Here is a 15,492-nt window from a genome sequence, read left to right as displayed (position 1 = left end):
ATAACTATCTGGTTTTAGTATCTTCTCCCTAGACAGAGGTCCCTGATGATCTTTATTTAAATAGTATTAAATTTCAGAAATTTTAAAAAAAGAACTATGTATGTTAAAGTAGATGTGAGCCCACTACTATCTGAATGGGCTTCTGAAACAATTTTAACCTCAAGGCAGGTATTTTTTCAAAACTGTTCATACTTTGTGCTTATAAAATGCAGCAGAACATCAGACTCAAGCAGCATAATCAATATAGATGACTGCTGCAGTCGGTGCTTCTTTATAATATTGGTGTGTTGGGGGGGCGGGGGGTGTGGAAGACTGTGGATATACAGGTTAGTTTATCTAATACTCCAATGCCCTAGACATGCTTTTAGTCCTTCTAGATGGATGAGATTACTGTCTATTTTACTATAAGAAGCCTCCCCATTGACTTCTTTATATTGGGGGAAAAACCTTTAAAATCATCAAGTGCAACTGCTGGCCTAACACTGATGAGTTCACCACTGACCCATGCCACTAAGTGCCACATTTACACACTTAAATATCACTTAAATACCTCCATGGCTGATGACTCTACCACCCTCCTGGACAGCTGTTTTCAGGATTTGGATAGTGTTCTTTGTGAGGAAGTCTTTCCTAATTTTCAATCTAAACTTCCCCTAGTCCAAGTTGAGGCAGTTTCCTCTTGTCTTTTTGCTTGTTTCTAGAGAGGAGTCAGATCCGTTTCCTTTCTCTGGACATGCACCAGCATCTCAATGTCATTTTTGTAGTGAGAGATCCAGAACTGAACAGAGGACTTGAGATGTGGCCTCACCAGTGCCCAGTACAGGGGGATAGTCACTTCTGTAGCCCTGCTAGCACACTATTGCTGATACAGGCCAGGATGCCATTGGCCTTTTTGGCTATCTGGTCACACGTTCATGTTCAGCTGCTGTCAAGCATCATCCCCAGGTCCTTTTCCACTGGGCAGCTTTCCAGCCATGCTTCTCCTAGCCTGTAACACTGCCTGGTGTGGTTGTGACCCAATAGTAGGACCTGACCCTTCACCTTGTTGAACATCCTCCTACAGTTGGTCTTGGTTTATTGATGCAGTCTGTCAAAATCTGTTTGAAAAGCCTTCCTGTTCTCCAGCACATTGATACTCCTGCCTAAATTGCTGTCATCTGCAATACTGAGCCTTGGGGAACACCATTTGTGACTGGTCACCAGCTGGATTTAATTCCATTCACCTCCTCTCCATGGCCTTGGCTATCCAACCAAAGTTTTACCTGGTGAAGAGAACACCGATGAGAGCCATGAGCAGCTACTTTCTCCAGGAGCATGCTCTGAAGAGTGTACAGACATCCATTGCAGCACTCTGGTTGTGTGAGACATCCTACCATGTTTCCATGATGGAAAGTCTCAGAAAACTGATGGCACTTTTCCTGCTGCATGATTGTTTTCAGCTCCTCCTGCCTTTTGCTTGTGCTGTGTGTATTGGTGTAGAGGCCGTTCATCTGGGCTATTGGTCCAACACCTTCCTGGGGAGGAGAAGCCTTAATTCCTAGATCACCATTCTCATGTGCTTCTGTGGTCTGTAACACAACAATAACCCTTGTGTCTGCTGCCATACAGCTCTCCATTCCCTGCCTTCACTGAGATGGCAGACCAAAGGACTGTGTTAGCCCATCCCTCAAACCTCAGTGTGCTGGCTCTTCCTTATCTCTTGTGAGCTGAGTTTTAGCTCTTTTTACTTCCAAGTCTAGCTTAAAGCTCATTCAATGAACCCTGTTGACTCCTGAGCAAAGATCCTTTTTTCCCCTGGGGACAGGTGTACCCTTTATTTCCAGCAGGTCAGTTGTTTGTAAACCAACCCACGATCCTGAAATTCTGCCGGTAACACCAAGCTTGTAGCCAGGTATTGATTGGCTGTCCATCCTTGATTTTTTTGCTCATCATTTCCTTCAGTTGTAAGGACAGAGAAAAGAGGAGCAGGATAGCAGAGAAGCTAAACCTGAATTTTGTGATGAGTGGGGGCTCTTACATGCAAGTCATCCAAAGCCTTATTAATTTTCTGCTCAGGTTTCCTACTGCACAGTGCTTTAAGGTCTGGGGATATGCACAGAGGACTCCGGTCCAGGCAGCAGGTGAGGTCACATGTGGACCATAAGGGGCACTTATTTCTAGAACAAATGTTTATATCGATGGTATTCTCTCATACATTTCAGATGTGCCTCTGACATGATGTATGTTCTTTCAGCCTACACTGGTGTTCGTCGAGTCTTGACCTGATTTTTAGGGAAGATTGTGATGCTTCTATATCATCTTTGAAATCTGATGGCATAAAAAATACATTTAAGTTTTTTTCTCCCGACTAATGTAGACTAAGGGTAGAGATGATTGGTGATTCTAGTGATGGCCTGACAACTTGAGCCCTTTCCTTTCTTAGGGAGTGTCAGAGATATCAAGTGTTATACAGTAGGCCCAAGTAGATTATCCTCTTTATTTCCTCTCAATACTGGTCAAATCAACAGAATAGTTGTCTACATTCCTCTGACTTACAATCATTCAGTCATCATGGTATGAAGAGATCTCATACCATAGTGGATTTTTAGCTTTTAAATACTTAATGTTAAAGAGGAAAGTACAACTATAACTATAATAATTAAGTTACTTGTGTGTAGCTTGAATAAAAAAGTGGTAGAACCTCATTCTAAACTTGTCCATGCACAAAAATTGAATAAAAAAGTAAAGGAAGAGCATATGGCGATATATAGAAAGCTGAAGTTATATTATAGGGGAAAACCTGGCCAGAGATCAAACTAAAGACACAGATAAGCTTTCATTTGGAAAATTTAAATACATCTGAATTACTGCAATATCTTCTTCCATGGCTGATATCACTTAAGTTTTGTTTATAGTGGGAGGTGTTAATTAATTTTTTTCTCATGATAAAATTTTGGATAGTCTATACCCAGAAAATTGAAAAGGCTAATGAAATAATTTAATGATTATTAAAAAAACTCAAACCCACAGTAATTAGAAACCTCGAACTAGATGCACATAGCTTGGTTGGCACCAGAGTATTATGTTTCCTAGGGACCAACAGTTTTGGAGCCTAGGATTGTCTGAAGCTAAGCCCTCACCCTCTTCATTCCTACATTTTCAGTGAAAAACCCTTGTCCTCCGGGAGCAATGTTACTGGGCTGATATTTGTAGGGTAAAATAGAGGCAATACATTGTTCTGAATAGATTTATTAGTTCTGAAGGGGGAAGCTCTAATTCACACTATTTTTACTAATTAGGAGTTGAATGTAAGAGCTTTCCTACACTGAAAATCCTTCCAACACCAAGCCTGTGTTACTACTACAAGCTTGAAAAATATTGTTGATCTGTTGAGGTGTGGAAAAGAAGCAGAAATGAGCAGTGTGTGAACCATGGGGTTAAATGTAACACCTTGACCTCTGCCAAGAATTATCTTGGAATTCTTAGGAGACAGAAACAAAAGGAAAAGATACATCTTGCACAATTTCTGTTTTATTTTCAAATATTTTATGGGGATAACTATATCAGTGCTTGGAAATTAAATTTAACTCTAGCACCAGATCTTGATGTTACCAGATACACAGAAAAAATGAGGCAGGGGAAAAATTAACTACAGCCTACCAAGTCTCCCCAAAAATGAGCTCAAGAACCCAGAAGAAGTTTCAAATTGCCATCTTGAGTAAGAACTGTCAGCTAGCTCCTAACTGTGAAGTCTGCAGTTGGAATGCTTGGGTTTCTTTCCTATTGCGGTGTTGCGTTCAATGAATTCTCATCCATGGCAAGACAACAGGGAACCTCTGACCCAGCTTTGTCTTTGACCAAGAGCATACGGATAATGCTGATGGTCATTTGCTCCATAGCTGCCCTTTTGGCCCATCTGAATTTGAAGTGTAGAAAAAATGCTCTTCTTTGTTACTCTCACAAGAGAAAAAAGTTAAGATAGATGAATAACCACCCCAAATTATCTCCATGGTCTTTTAAGAGAAAGAAGAAAGCAGCCCCTCAAGCTCTTCTCTGATTTGCCTTGCTAGAGTCTGCTGACAGCAGTACATTAGGTTGACTTTCTGTGAACTCTTTCATGAAATCACTTTGTTAAATTGCTTAATGAAGTAACAAGTTCTGCTTGAATATTTGAAAGCCAGACACCAAACAGTACAAAAACCTTAATTAATTCCGGGACAGTCTTGTGTCACCATCCATTCCAAATAGCTATATGAGCTATGATCTCCATCTTCTGTAGGGTACTATGACTTTTTTAAAAAGAAAGTATTAATACGTGACAAGTTTGGATGCTGAAACATTAGATGCATATATAAACAGTTAATTTTAAAGAAAATCACCTTGGAATTGGTGTAAAATATTGTTGCATCTTGAGATTATATCTTTTCTGAAGAAAGAAATCATATCTCTACAGAAAACATTATTAGAATTCTGCCTTCTGGCAGGATATATATATAGGGTAGTAATTTTAAGGCTTCACATCTATATTTAGAAAGACCTTTAATTCCAGGAACTGTCTGGATTCTATGCAAGGTATGCTAGTCCAGATACTATCTGATATTTTTGACTCCCACAAAAAAGGCCATTGGTAAAAAACCCCTTCTTGGACCAATTGATGTAGGACATACTGGAATATGTAATTTACAGAGTCTATATGTCAGGCTTAAATCTGAATTTTCTTGCTTTCCAAGGTTATTAGCTATTTGCATTGTTTCACTTAAGATTTTTTTTAAAATGTAGTTTAATACCTTACTTATCAGAGAGAAGCAGGGTCCAGTTAGTTAAGGTTTCAGTTGTACGTGGAATGCAACTTCCTAAGCTTGTCATGCATCAAACTGTTATGGCTGGCAATTGTTTAAAAAAATTCATTTTGTTATGAACTAGCCTGTTTTCAACTGGGCTGTTCAGAGATGGATTGCTTTCTGGAGTTTTTGACAGGTGTAATTGTTAAGGCGTCATCTGTTCTTGTTTGCACAAAATACATTTTAGCCAACTGTAGGACTTGCCCGCTAATCTTTCTCACATCATTCCATTCTTTGCTTGCCACTAGACAAATCCCCTGTTATTTGACCAGATGGTGGAAAATCCATTCTCATGATAAGTTGCTTCTAGTTTGCATTTAGATTACCTGCAAAAATGGAACAATTTACTACTCTGCCTCTAACCATCTCTTTCCTCCTTTTTTCCCTTAGTTTGACTTCTTGTAACTAATTATTTAAATTCTGCCCTGTGAGTTAAAATTAGTCATAGCTTACACATTTCACATGTATGTAAATGCACTTAAGTTCCACCTCAAGTTTTATGATGAATCCATCTAGAGTTTAGTGACACATAAAGAAACGAAGATGAGCTGTCTAATGTGCAAACACAGCAGTTTGTAATCCTTTTGCATCTGAGGTGATACTTTTAAACTTTTCAAGGAAAGTGTGCAGTGTCTAAAAACCAAGGTCAGGTGTGAGAGTGCACCCAGCATCATCATCTTACAGCACACCCCCTAAGGAATAGTGAATACAAATATTAAGTGAAATATCACATTTCACGCAGTGTTTGTGGGCATTTTGTCTGGTATGTTTCTGGCTTCTTTGGAAGATAACCTGCAGTACAGAGGTAGTACTAAAACTTTTTTGCCTTTATTATTATGAAATGGTAACTTTTGCTCTAAAAGATTACATGAGAATAGGTGTTTGTGTCTCAAATGAGTCAAAATTCAACTAAATCTAGGGCGAGCTAACCACTGCAAGTTGATCAGACTCAAATACTCTTCAGTGCTCTAATTTTTAACACAGAGAAGCATACAAAAAAATCAATTTCAAAGCATAAAATAGAACAAAAATATACAGAACCTAGAGTAAATAGCCAATATACAGGTTTTTCTTCAGCCAAATCAATTTTGTAAGTGGAACCTGAGATAGTGTATATCTGCTGACACAATGTGGTAAAAAAGTTAACAACATTAATTTGGTGAAGATTGCCTAAATTTTTTCTTTTTAGAGAGGAAAAATTACCCCATGACCAAGACTAATTGTCTTGGTAAACTTTCTTTTGGATCCTAGAAAGTAATTCTTGCAACTCGATTTTGTGGTTTTCCATGGCTATTTTTTTATTAGTTTGTTTTAGTAACAAATGCTGAATAAGCTGTTCCGTAATGAAGTTTTAATTTCTGACCCATAGCCTCATAGTTACCAGATGATCATTAATTTTAAATATAAATCTATTAAATGACAGCTAAGATACTTGGGGCAGAGGGCATATGCATGTGATGGTGTTTGACTAATTTTAAATACATAAAATAAAACAATAGTTTTTATTCAGCAAAAAGGTCCATTTATGGAAATAGGCTTACTATCCTAAAATAAACCGTAATAATAAGAGACAAACATTATACGAGAAAATAATTTTTTTTTTCTCCCCAAAGCATTGGTGTAGGTTGCAGTCAGAAATCTGATGTGCACTTTGAAATTCCAAAGTGTCTCAGGACTGTTTGATTTTTCAGATTAAGCACAATAAGCCCCATTCTGTGCTAACTTAGGTGCTATGCAATCTTGATGAAGTCAGTGGGGTTTTGAGAGATTTATGTTGATGTCTTATTTAGCTTGGTGTTTGAGGATATGATTGTTTTTGTGTCCTATTATTATTATTACTGTTTCAGCAGAGAGAGAATAGGTGAGAGTTAAACAACTCATTGAAGAAAATTTTTAAAGAGCATTGGGTAGCTGGCTGGGTCCAGCTCCCAAAAGTTCCTAGGATCTTGGCTTCTGAAGTGGAATCTAGCTCTAGGCAGAGCAAAATAAGGTTTGGACTACTACCACAGTAGCTCCATCACTCCCCCCACCACCTTAATGCTCCCCGTTCTCCAAAAAAGTTCCAATCTGATTCAGACTGGATGTAAAGCAGGGTTGTGGTTCACAGTCCAAATTGCTGATCTGGCCTTGAATAACAGAATGGCTGAAGATGGAAAGGATCTCTTGCCCAACCCCTCTAGGCTGCACAAACAGTAATCTGGTCCTGTTGCCTAGGATCATGTCCAGGTGGGTGTTGACTCTCTCACTGGTGGAGGCTCCACAACCTTTTTGATCCAGTTCTCCATCACCCTTACGGTAAAAAAATCTTCTCTGATGTTCAAATGGAACCTTCTGTGTTTCAGTTTCTCTGTCATCTGAAAAAAGTGCAAAAAACAAACCAACCAAACAAAAACTGGCTGACAAGTATTCTACACGAGCTTGGTGCAGTGAATGCTTATTTAGGACCTATTTAATCACAAGGGTGTTCAAATCCACATCTTCCACTTCCCAGAAGAATACTATAACCACTTCAGAATAAAGGTTTTCTGGAGTGAGCTGTATTCTGCTGCACTCGTATAACTACTCAAGTAATAGCAATAACCATAGTATTACTATTCCAGACTCATTTGGCCAAAGAAGTGGTTGGAAGAAAGAGCATAATTCTGAAGGCCTGTGATAAGAGCACTCATCTGGGAAGGATTCTGATAGTTTTTGCAGGGATTGCTTATGCATTTTTGAATGACTCATAATGCAACGTGCTCTCACTGTCTCACTTTGTTTCATCCAATGAATCCTGATTTTTTTTCTTTAATAGGGCTGTTATTTTAGCAGGAGGAGTTAAAGTCCCTCATTTTAGGAGTTTCAGGTAATATTTGGAGCAGTGAAAGATGTATGTTTGAGACTCTGCTGGCTGGGAAGCATTGAGAGACTTGTTCTGTGTCTTTACTGAAGCCATGAAAAAACAGGCATCTCTTCTAGTCTTGTACCACAAAGCAAAAAAAAAACCCAAAAAACCCCAAAAGCAAAAAAACAAAACAAACACACAGGGAGTTAAATTTGGGGATTTTGTCTGTTGGTGTGATGGTGCACTGAAGATTTTGAAGCTTGAATTTTCTTTGATGCAGTCATTTCAGTATGACCCAAAGTGAAGGGTGTCTCTCAGGCACACACAACATAGAAGAAACTCTTCTAGATATCTTGTACAAGCTGATGTGGTTCCCTGCAAATAGCACTTGTATTTCAAATCCCATTTTAAGATACTTAAATTAACTTGCACGGTGTATATGTTACTTAAATGTCTAACAGGCCACAGGTATCACAATAAATAAGTCTCTCTGGTGGTGTCTTAATTAGTGAATGCAGGAATATGCCAGGATTCAGAGGTGTTTGGTCCTGCCTTCATCACAGAGTTGTCTCCTTACTTCTGCCTGTGGGGTGAAAACAGTGCTGAGGCCAGCTCAGACCAGGTTTCTACCTTAAATAAGCAAGGAACCAGGGCTGTGCAGACATGAATTTGTTTGCACTTGACACACTGTAGGTGCAGTCTTATTGAGGAAAGTCCTCAGTTTCCACAATAGATAACTTTGCATTTTCTCACAGAGCCTGTAGCTGGAGAATGATACTAGTTTCTTCCTCAAACCTGCAGTCTCAAATTACTGTTGAAACAATTTTAAAAGCCAAGATTAGCTCAGAGCTATGTAGATGTTAATACTATAAAAATAATAACATAAAATAATTTTGTACTCACTAGAATATTTTTTAAAAATCACAGCCTAAAATTCTACGTTTGAAAAACCTGTAAAATTTCTCAAATAATTTATCCTTACTCCGGTGAAATGCCATTAAATTACAAGGGAAAAAAGTATTAATTTGTAGAAGATACAAAAGCATCTAAAATGTGTTTTTATTCCAGAGAATAGGGAGGAAAAAAAAAGAAAATTGGTGGGTACTGTTTTGTGTGCAATTCCCAAGTATATTTTAAAAACAACATTGAATTTTTATAGCCAAATTATATTTTCTGCTAACGGGGAGCTGGGGAGGGATGAATAAGAGAATGATTGACAAATCTTTTAGGGCCTGATTTTACAAGATGCTGCGCACCTCCTGATTGCTGCCAATCACTTTCATTTTCTTTCAGTCGATCCGAGAACATATGGCATTATTCAGATGGTGCTGAGCACCTTCAATCACAGTCCTCATAATACCACAACATCCTCATTCTGTGCAAATGTGAGAATTGCTGTTGACATTTTAAATTGGAGGGTTATTTGGTCTTTGTCTGGACAAACTCCCAGCTGACATAAATGAATGTTCTGCCTGAAGAAGGATTGCAACAGTAAATAATAAATAATCAATTGCAAAAGCACTACTGTATATATACAAACTATATGGAATATCAACTTGATTTATAAAATTCCATACCTCTTCCACTTTTATTTGATGGGGAAAAAGCACCATTCTTGTGGAGAATTGAAGTTTAGTTTACTCTCAGTGCAAATTTTGAAAAGTGGAAACTGTGGGTGTTATGTGCACAAGGCAGTTGATTTAAAGATATCAGAAAGGCATTTAATTTAAAAATAAAATTTAAAAAATCAATTTCAACATACTGATTTGTCCTGCATTACAGTTACCTGTAGAGATCCTCTAGTCATGTCTATCTGTTTTTGATGCCTCTACAGAATAACTGTCCAGCATCCTCTGCCCAACCAATCAGAATGTAGGAAAATCTACCGATATGACGGAATCTACTGTGAATCTACCTACCAGAAGTATGTTGAAATCTGTGTGAGTCTTGCCTCTAGCTCGTGCATTTAGTGCTCGTGCTCTCCTGCTATTCTGAAATTACACGTGTGTTGAAACCGTACACTTGTGTGCAAAACCTCTACAGCAGGGACAGAAGTATGTTGTTTAATTCTTTGGGATTGTGCTCTAAAAGCTAAAAAGCAAATAAAAAACCCTAAGACTTTTCTAAATCTCTTAGGTATGCTACTGTACAGTGCAATAAACAAGAGTGTACATGCTAGAAAATCTAGGGAAAATGTATTGCACAGGTGCTTCACATCTTAGGGATTTGAAAGGTGTGTTATGTATAAATTAGCTGTCACTTTTTTTCAGTCATGTAATGGAATGATGAGTTGTAATTTGCATAATCCTTTAAGAAGTCAAATTATACTGTCATGTAGCAGACTTAACATGCTAGCTAGGATTTCATAGCTTTGCAGCTAATTAGTATGTACCTTACAGGACAGTTAAATTGAAGTTGAGTCCTCTTTCTTTGCAGTCATTTGCCTTTGTCCGTTGCCCTAACAGAGCCCGCTTTTGTGCGTAACTCAAGATCATTACTGGTGCTTCTGACAAAAATGCTATTGCTCTGGGCAGGCAAATGCAAAAGGCTTGACTTCTGTTAGTTCTGCAAGCAGTGAAGTTTCTATTTTACTGCAACAAGGATTTAATTATCTATTTCAACATAGAATCGAAATGTATGTATTTGACAGGTGCATTGCAGATGATTTTGTATTAATATATTGCAAATGCATTATGAATTCTCTGTTATCTCGCTGGATTTTGAAACTGCATTCTGTCACTTAGTGTTTGCTTTTCATGCTCCAACTATATTCCTGTTTTGTATACCAGTGTTACCATTATCATCCTCTGTGTAACATTTAATTTTCTTATAAACCCTTAAATTCTAAAAATTAGTTGTACTTTGCATTAAAACAAAATGTTTCTTTGGCCAGGGCAGTCATACTTATTACAATTTTTTAGATCATATTCGCTCATTCCCTCTTTTGATTCTATAACCTGCTGCTTGTTTCCTGAATGTTTTCTCTTAGTAATAGGTACAACCACATCAGTAAAAGCTGTTACTTCAATGTAAATGAAGACTATTGTTTTGGTTTACAGAAGTGAGAGGAAAAGAGAAATCTAGATTTATCAAAATAATTACAGCATCAGTGTAACTTGGTGAGCCAATCTCTCTAAATAATGGCAGTGTCCAGGGTAACTGAAGCAGTTGACATCTAGTATGATTTTGAATGTCACCACAGAACTTGATTTCAGTGTTTTTGCTTCTCTTGTATGTTCAGTAAGCATAAAAATATATTCATTTATTTAAACATATGAAACAGATTTGTTGTGCAATATTTATATCAGTTTTTAGAACAACTTCAAGATTTTGAAACTTTGTGGAAATAAGAAAACTTGGCACAGTTTGCCATGGGTGTTAAATACAGTGATGGCTTCACTCTGAATGCTGCAACACAGTTGATTATCTTTCTTTTGGTGGGTTTTTAAAAGTTAGATATACTTTAGAGTCAGTATACTTAAAACCAGCTAGCTGTGCTGTCCACAGAATGAAATAATTGATGCTCCTATGCAACTGCAAATAAAAATTGGCAAAATAATTTTTTTAATGAAACCAAGGCAAAATCCAAAAATCAGACTGATGGTGAAACAATGTGTTAATTTTTATATGTTTGGCATTCCTGAAGTGTGAATTCTGAAGTATTATAGCCCAGTTCACCTTGCTTGTAAAAACCATGGTTTATTTTGGGAAGCTAATAGCTTTATCTTTCTGGAGAAGATAATTTCACTACTCAAAAAGGACTCTTTCTCTTGGTTCTTCTACCACATTGCTTAAGGTCTCTCAGGATTCTTTCTCTCTTCTTCCCAATGGATGTTTTTGGTAATTTATTATCATAATAATTTATTTCCAAAAATATAACAAAAAGTTTCTGAAAACTGCTCATTAATCAAGACCAAAAAAAAAGCTCTTTTCGTAACACTTTGAAAGCCTTTAGTGTTTCAAGACATATGAACGTTCAGTACTAGATGTTCATGTGCATCTCATATGCTTAGTCTCTCCCCTGATTAGGTTGGGAAAGGAAGAATGGATCTCAAAATGCCCCTAGCTGTTAACAGAAATGACTGTGTGACTCCTTTCTCATGCAGGATAATTTTTGGGCTGGGCACAAAGAAGCAAACTGCTTTATTTTGAAAGCTAAGAGAATTTTAAGGGGTGGCCAGACAGACCAGGACATGGATTTTGGAGCTTGACTTTTTTCCCCTCTAGTAATTTTAAAATTAAAAGTGTTATGCAGAGAACCTACTGTGGACTTTTGCTTAAGCATGTACCTGCTAAAAGTATTTTGTGTAAAGCTACTTAGCTGTTGGAATTAAGATATTCTGATCCTTTCTGTAAAAATTTCAAAGGATCATACCATGACCACCTATGCCAAAAATACTTTTCAGAAAACATTTAGGGAAGTAACATTTGTAAACAAATTTTAGTGCTAATAAATACTAGAAATGAGCATTTGTAAAAGTTCTGAAAAGTTAGGATTAGTAAATACATTCTAGTTCTGTTTAAAAAAATGGCAGATAGCTTTTTGTGGCGCAAGTTCTTGAGGAGCTGGACTAATGGTTATGCTAGCTAATAAATATATAAAATGGGCAAAAATTGTAAGAATTCTTATACGGATTTTTCTAGACTCTTTATGATATTCTTGCAACTGAGTGTCACACCTGCTGCACGACCCTTTCCTTGGAATGTAGTGGAACATATAATTTCAAAAGATGGTGGCAAAAGGCAACAGATTCCTCCCCTCCTGCATTGTCCCCCTCCTTGGTTGCCATGGGCTGGTGGGTTTTTAGGTCACTAAACATGTAAATATGCTCTTTAAAAAGATTTAAAGTAAACTTCAAAACCATTGCAATTAATTTCTATGTTCACAAGTGGTAGGGACTTGTCTCAGGCTAGGGAGGCAAAACCAGAGGCCTATCAGTTATTGGCCTGGAATACAGCTGTCTAACCTCCTGAATATTTCTCCTTTTCTTTTCCAGTTGCCCCAGCTGTAGCAAAGCATGTCCAGGCTCTTCTTTTGTGATGTCAAACAAAACTGACAACAAAAAGAGACATTTCTTGCTCAGTTCTAACTCAGTTCACTCTAACCAAACTGCCAAGGATTTTCCCACTGCCCAGACTGAAAAATCTTTCTTCTGCTTGCTCAGACAACCCTGGTTTGCACTCTTCCTCACCTTTATGGAGTGTCAAACAGTGAACAAAGCAGAGCTACTTGCACATACTCTCGTTTTATTTGTTGCTAAATTACAAAGAATACTGGCATGTCAAAAAATAGTGGTTTTGAAGAGCTTGTCTGCAGGGGACCTGTTGAGTACAACAAGAGGGTATCTCAGGATTTTTTTGTTCTCAGCCTGGAAGCTACTTCAAAAATGACCCTTCAGGGTATCACCTGGGTAGCTGCTGTGTGTTAGCTCCCAAGCAAAGGTGGAAGAATCATCTCTACCTTATTTTGTCCTGTCCATATTAAGGATACTTAAAGGTCATGTCTCTCTTCAGGAATATAAAGAACAAGGAAAAGTTCTGCAGTAAGCTATTTCTTCTGAAATCAAGAGCATAGAATAAATATGTAAGGAAAACACCAAGTTTGTTTAAATCCCACAAATACAGCTATGGTCTTATTAGCGCTTTTTATTTCTCAGCAAGTTAGTGAAATGAACATAGAAAGAAGGTTCAGTGATTTCAGTCTAAGGGGAGCAACCTGTCCTGGAATGTGTAGCTTGATTACATATAAATTTTCATCCTGAGCCTGTAAATGCTCTAAACATCCAAACTTGATAGACCAAAGCAAGCTCCTGTCAGACTCCATGTTGAATCAAATGCATAAATATTTCTACAAATGAGAAAAGGAAGTTCAAGCCTAAGCTATTCCATTCAGTCTCCAAAGGCTTGAATTCAGATTTATATATTTATCAGAATGATATAACAAAATCAGGATTGGCTTGCATACATGAGAAATCTAATGGCCACACTAGTCAACACAAATGGGAATATCAATCTTTTACTAGGCTCTCCTGGGGTTTCTAGTGAGGGAATTCAACCAACTGCAGAACATGGGAAGATGGGTACTTGAAGTGTCTGCAGTGCCCACCATCAGTGTCCACCTTAATGCGGACAAAGCTATAAAAACCTGCAGAAGAGGAGCTAGTTGTTCCAAATTGACAAAGACACAACTCTCTAAGTGGGTTAGAACCCCAGCTGGCCCCTTCAGCTGGCCCTGCTCGTTCAGGTCAGTGTAGTCATTTAAGCAGCACAGAAAGGCTGATGGTGGCTGAGTAGTTGCTATTTTTCTCCATCTTGTTTCTTGTGGTGCTGTACACAAATTGCCTTAGACATAAGATTTTTCATAGTTTTTGTTTGTATATTCTGACTCACGTGACGCTATATAGAAAAGGAAAAGATACACTAGTCTTAATTATTTTAGCTCCAGGAAAAACTTAGAACATGTAAGATAACAGGACTATCCTTCAGGCTAATGCTGTAGGGTGCATGAGTATTTTTTTCCAACAATGGCTTCAGGATCCTGTGTTTAGGGTTTAACTTGAGAGAGAAGAACTGAAGAAGCTGCTATTTAGTTTGCTCTGCTGTAGTAAAACAGGAAGGAGAGGCCAAATCTTCTTCCACAGTAGATTTCACTTTGCATCAATGTTCCATCACTTCACAGCTTGATTTTACTTCTCACAATGTGAATTTAATAGGTGTATTTGAAGAAGATTCTAGATATCTCCTCTTCATAAATTTGACCTCTTAGAAAATATTAAAATCTTGCAACCCAATTCATTCTCTATCAGCAAAAGGCAGAGAACACTGCTATACTTGTGTGACAGGTTTTTAACATAAGTCAACTGATCCTTATAGCCTCAGTGTGAGGCTGCCTGGAAAAACTTTATCCCTGTTACCACTGCCTATGTTTGCTCTTGCCTTTGTGTAGTATTGAGTGTATCTGTGGTCTCTCTGTTCTGAGGTGTTCCAGATGTCTTTTGCAGGAAGAAAGGTGTCATTAACCAAACTTAAAACACGTTCAAAAGTAAGCCAATGTCTCCCTTACACGTAAGACGTGAGTGGGCTTTCTCTGGGTGAGAAATGAGATTAACTGTGGTACTTTAAAATGATTAATGATCACTGGCTAGTATTAAGTTGAACCTCTAATCCTTGGCTGATTGGAGCATTTGAGAGAACAGCACTCAAAAAATTATCATTTTTTAGTAACAGGAATTTTGTCATTTTTTGATTATGATGCAGTTAGATGTTGCACTGGCCTTAAAGTTTGAGATGATTGGGATGTAGCCTGAATAGAGAGTAGGTGTGATGCATACATGTTACCTGAAAACTTTGTTCCACTGAAAAGTAGAGGATCATATTTAGGTTTACAAAATGCTGTTCAGTCTATAGCTCAATACAAATTTTTAAGGTTCACTTAAGCATTGCAGTATCAAATTGTAATACATATCCTGAGTCAATATATATTGTCAATATATATTGTCAATATATATTTTGAGTCAATATATATTCTGAAGTGAATTTGATATTGGTCAATTGATGAATTAGGCAATTACCTTCATTAAACTGTCTGGGTCTTCAGGTCCTGTAACCACACCCTTTCAATACGATATTAGTCACAGTTTGCTAATTCCCTGTTAAGACAGATTTTTTGATATTGTACTGGAACTGCTTTTTCACTTTTCTCATTTCAGAAGGAGTATTTTTGTGTTGTTTCATGGTTTTTTAATGGTGTGGTTTTGTAGTGCCTTCTTTTTTTTTTTACAGAAGTCATATTACTGTTTTCAGAAATGGGAAGATCAATTCAAATTATCTGTGACTGAGCTATTCTGC

At 37.5% G+C, this 15,492-nt stretch overlaps 1 protein-coding gene across 11 annotated transcripts in view; it reads left to right on the top strand.

Annotated features, from left to right (window-relative positions):
* The window catches only part of NPAS3 (neuronal PAS domain protein 3), a 591,061-nt gene that overhangs the window by 72,644 nt on the left and 502,925 nt on the right, over nt 1-15,492 (top strand). For 6 of the 11 annotated variants that reach the window (XM_064423979.1, XM_064423977.1, XM_064423981.1 and 3 more), the window contains one exon: nt 9,479-9,568. The exons of 4 other annotated variants lie outside the window; for them this stretch is intronic. In XM_064423979.1, coding sequence (XP_064280049.1) covers nt 9,479-9,568 — 90 coding nt within the window. Of the gene's footprint in view, nt 1-7,614; nt 7,666-9,478; nt 9,569-15,492 lie in introns of all 11 variants that reach the window. One more of the 11 variants, XM_064423980.1, reaches the window with a different exon arrangement.

The sequence above is a fragment of the Passer domesticus genome, chromosome 6 (assembly GCF_036417665.1).
Source record: "Passer domesticus isolate bPasDom1 chromosome 6, bPasDom1.hap1, whole genome shotgun sequence".
Taxonomy (NCBI): Eukaryota; Metazoa; Chordata; class Aves; order Passeriformes; family Passeridae; genus Passer; species Passer domesticus.
This window is presented reverse-complemented; position numbering and strand designations above follow the sequence as displayed.